This window comes from Ixodes scapularis, unplaced genomic scaffold, assembly GCF_016920785.2.
Source record: "Ixodes scapularis isolate PalLabHiFi unplaced genomic scaffold, ASM1692078v2 PGA_scaffold3__209_contigs__length_174095766, whole genome shotgun sequence".
NCBI classification, from domain to species: Eukaryota; Metazoa; Arthropoda; class Arachnida; order Ixodida; family Ixodidae; genus Ixodes; species Ixodes scapularis.
In genome coordinates this window covers 79,555,191-79,558,911 of record NW_024609868.1, presented here as the reverse complement: position 1 = coordinate 79,558,911, position 3,721 = coordinate 79,555,191, and the positions used below count along the sequence as shown (strand labels likewise).

The window sequence follows — 3,721 nt, the reverse complement described above, 5'->3', positions numbered from 1 at the left end:
TCCGAAAAGACAACATCAAGTAAACAAATCTTGTGTCCGCGGCTAGAACAACAAACAAAGAAACATGATCGAAAGAAAGTCGAGCGGTTTCGCAATCTGTGCACGGGCATTGTCCTTTTTTTTGTGTGTCTATAGCAAACCCGGGTTGCACGGCCGCCCAGAGCACTACAGGAGCCAGGCAGGAGGGCGCCGTCTGCAAAACGCTAGGCGGCCAGGCTGAGCTCTGTCCCTGGTTTTCTCTTCCGCGGAACTTCACTTGATATTTCCGACTGTATGGTGCGCACTTCGCAGTCCCAGTCTTGGAGTTGTAAGTTATTTGTTCCGCCGTGTCGACGGGCTAGCAATGGCAGACAACGACAATACTCCTCGCTGTGCCATCTTGGACGGGAAGTATTTTACCGTGATTTCATCTAGGCACGACAGAGCAAAGGCTGCCTGTTCGTTTTGTAAAGCGACCATCTGTGGCGCCTACTCGTCAACCTCGAATTTCAAGCTTCACTTAAAGGTAGGTGCAGAATCAACATAAATTAGATTTTTTGTTTGCTTGTAACGTGCCAAGAAATGCATTGAGTCGAAGAGAGTGTATCTATATGTATCTAATTTTTCAGTGCTGTCTTATGTATCAAAACGGTGCATTTGCATAGCTTACGGAAGTACGCTTTGTGTGATATTACTTGTGTGGCGGCTATATAATTAATCGATACTTATTTTGTTTCAGCGCGTGCATCCACAAGAGCTAAGAAGGTTCGATGAGTACAAAGAAGGGTGGAGAAAACAAGCAGTCAAGAGAAAGGCTGACGCCCCTGCTGACAAAATGCGCCAAACGAAACTGTTTTGCCCTCCCGGGAGTCAACTGACTCAGCCTAAAGTAGACAATCTGATCGTCAAGTTCGTTGTGGATGGGTTGCATTCATTATCGACATTCGAAGAGCCAGGCTTCATACAGCTTGTAACAGGTGAGCTTTCAATTCTATGCGAAATCAGACTGCATTATAATTGTACATTGTCTCTTTTTCTATTTTAGGCTTGCACCCAGGGACTAGTGTGATGTCGCGACGCTCCCTCGGTCGGCGAATTGATGAGGAATGGGAAAAGTTTCTGGATGACGCGCGAGAGAAGTTGTCTGGTCAAAGCTATGTTGCAACCACAGCTGACATCTGGTCCACTCACCATCGTAGCTTCATGGGTGTCACGGTTCATTGGGTAAGCGCTTTGTGTTTTGAATAAAACAAAATGTGTCCCTTTCCTTCACTACCGTGGCAAAGGCAGTGGTAACACAGAATGTGTACGCATTATTTTGGGGAGTTTCCATCAGCTTGCTGGAAACAGCGTCTCCGGAAGAAAGCCCTGCCAAAAGTAGCGCTCGAGCGGGAGTGGAACGCGTAGGTCACGTAGATTTTATGCTTCGCCCACGTATAAGGTGAATCGAAGCATATGGTTTCCTCATAGAGCGGTAGTACAGTGGTTAGGATATCGGATTCACAGTATGAGGGTCAGAGATTCGTAAAAAAGTCCCTAGTAGTTCAGTGTTTAAGACATCGGATTCATAATCTGAGGGACGCTGGTTCGTATTGGAGCGCTGCCGGTGTCTTTTATATTTCAATTTTCGTGTTCCGCACCTTCGTTACCTAGAAGGCGTCGCCGGAAGTGCCTGAGGCCATTCCTATAACATATTCTGTATTAAAAAGTAGAAATTGTGGAAAATCATGATTAAGTAACTACTGAATGATAATATCTGTATATATATTTAGATCGATGCTGACACCCTTTCTCGGAGGTTGCTCGCACTGGCCTGCAGGAGGTTTCCTGGAAGCCACACGTACGACAGGATAGCTGAAATGCTGGAAGACATTAGGCAGTCCTTCGACATCTCGCGGGAGAAGGTCGTAGCCACGGTCACGGACAACGCCAGCAACTTCGCCAAAGCCTTCAGGGAGTTCGACTTTTGTTCTGAGATTACTGACCAGGGTAAGGGTAATGCTGTACTTATTATCAAACAATTTTTCAGATTTTTTAAGGACTGATTTACGTCTGTCTCAATAACCTAAACCCAAGTGGGTAACGTGCGATTACAAATGCAAGAAGTGTGAAAAATATCCGTCATGTTATGCACCGATTCTAATTTTCCTCTTGTCTGGTGCAGCTGACTTGGTTAATTTTTTTGATATATATAATTCTTCTTTTGATACGCAATACAAATAATTGAAGATGAAGCCACTGGAGCTAATGAAAACGAGAGTGTTTTTGATTATTGCACAACTGTTTTTCTTTTAGTTTCTATGAATATGTGTTATTCACCGTAAAATGTTTCCAAACATGTAATCTTGAGTGCTGTTTTAAGTATTTCGGCTAAATGTGTTCCTTTTTTAACTGGCAGATGATGTCGCCGCCGATTTGTCCTTTGAAATTATGGTCGAACCCGACAACCTGGACGATGCTGAAATCAACTTGCCTCGTCACCTTCGATGCGCATGTCACACGCTGAGTCTTGTGGCAACTTCAGATGCGAAGGCAGTCTTGTCGACACCGTCCTTTGAACGTGCTAACACATCGGTCATGTCAAAGTGTTCGGCTCTATGGAACTGCGTTCGAAGACCCAAGTCGTCTGAAGTTATTGTGGACATCCTAGGGCATTCTCTGAAGACGCCATGCGTAACACGCTGGAATTCATTGTATGACAGCATGAAAGACCTCCTTCGCTCGAAGGATAAACTGCGAGATGTCTGCGATGGACTAAATCTGCAGACATTTCAAGAAAGAGACTTAGCATTTATTGCCGAGTACTGTGAGATCCTGCAGCCCATCGCCTCCGCTCTGACGCGACTCCAAGCGCAGTCCGATTGCTTCTTCGGGGAGCTGCTGCCAACGCATTTTACCGTAAAATCAAAGCTTCAGGAGAAGGCTGGTATGGACTTCGTCTACTGCAGACCACTTTTGGATGCGGTTACATCTGGGTTCATTCGCAGATTTGACGAGCTTCTGCGAATGAAACCAAGTGCAAATGAAGCGACTGTTGCTGCTGTTCTTCACCCTTACTTTAAGTTATGGTGGTTGTCACGAGAACCTCAAGATGTCCGCGAGCATGGCCAGCAACTCACAGAAAAAGCTGTAATTGACTTTGTAAATGCAACCAAGCATACCACGCGTCCTTTGGCGTGCGCGCCATCAACCTCTGCAGCCTCTGACGTATCGGCTGATGCATTCTTTTCTTTTGAAGCCCACTGCGGCACGAGCCCCAGTTGTCAGGAAGATCAAGTCAAACTTGAGTTCCTGGGCTACCTGCAAGATCCTCGAGTTGAATTTGATATGCTCCGCTCCTACCCTTCTCTGAGAAGCGCCTTCATTAGATACAACACCTCAACGTGCTCCTCGGCTCCTGTAGAACGGCTGTTCTCCTTCGCGTCGCTAATCTTACGCCCGCATCGTGGCGGACTTTCAGACCGGCGTTTTGAGCAAATGCTTCTGCTTAAGGCTGCGGTCCCACGGGTGCCATCGTGACCGAAGGGCTTTTCAACCGCCAGGGCGGCAAAAACGGCAGCAAGCTCTTGCGCGACAATATTACAATAAAGCGACCAGAACGAAAAGAAGCAAAACATGGTGCTAAATTGCTGCCTACTTGTACGTCTATCTAAAAGTGTCTGTCATTTCTTGAGGATTCAGAACGCAAGTAAACTCAAGGCACTAATATGAAAACGAGACAGACACCGACTGCCATGTCTGT

At 46.2% G+C, this 3,721-nt stretch overlaps 1 protein-coding gene across 1 annotated transcript; it reads left to right on the top strand.

Moving 5' to 3' along the window:
- Positions 1-814: 814 nt before the first annotated feature.
- On the top strand, positions 815-3,498 carry LOC115326869. The gene is made up of 4 exons (XM_029987798.2): positions 815-956; positions 1,025-1,203; positions 1,752-1,968; positions 2,378-3,498. Exons 1-4 carry the CDS (start codon positions 815-817, stop codon positions 3,496-3,498), a joined length of 1,659 nt encoding a protein of 552 aa, XP_029843658.2.
- The last annotated feature ends 223 nt before the right edge of the window (positions 3,499-3,721 follow it).

Excerpts from the sequence above, each read along its gene's own strand:
- LOC115326869 (XM_029987798.2), top strand. The coding sequence starts at position 815 with ATGCGCCAAACGAAACTGTTTTGCCCTCCCGGGAGTCAACTGACTCAG. Across the intron at positions 957-1,024 it reads CTTCATACAGCTTGTAACAG|GCTTGCACCCAGGGACTAGT; the intron begins GTGAGCTTTCAA and ends TTTCTATTTTAG. Across the intron at positions 1,969-2,377 it reads TTCTGAGATTACTGACCAGG|ATGATGTCGCCGCCGATTTG; the intron begins GTAAGGGTAATG and ends TTTAACTGGCAG.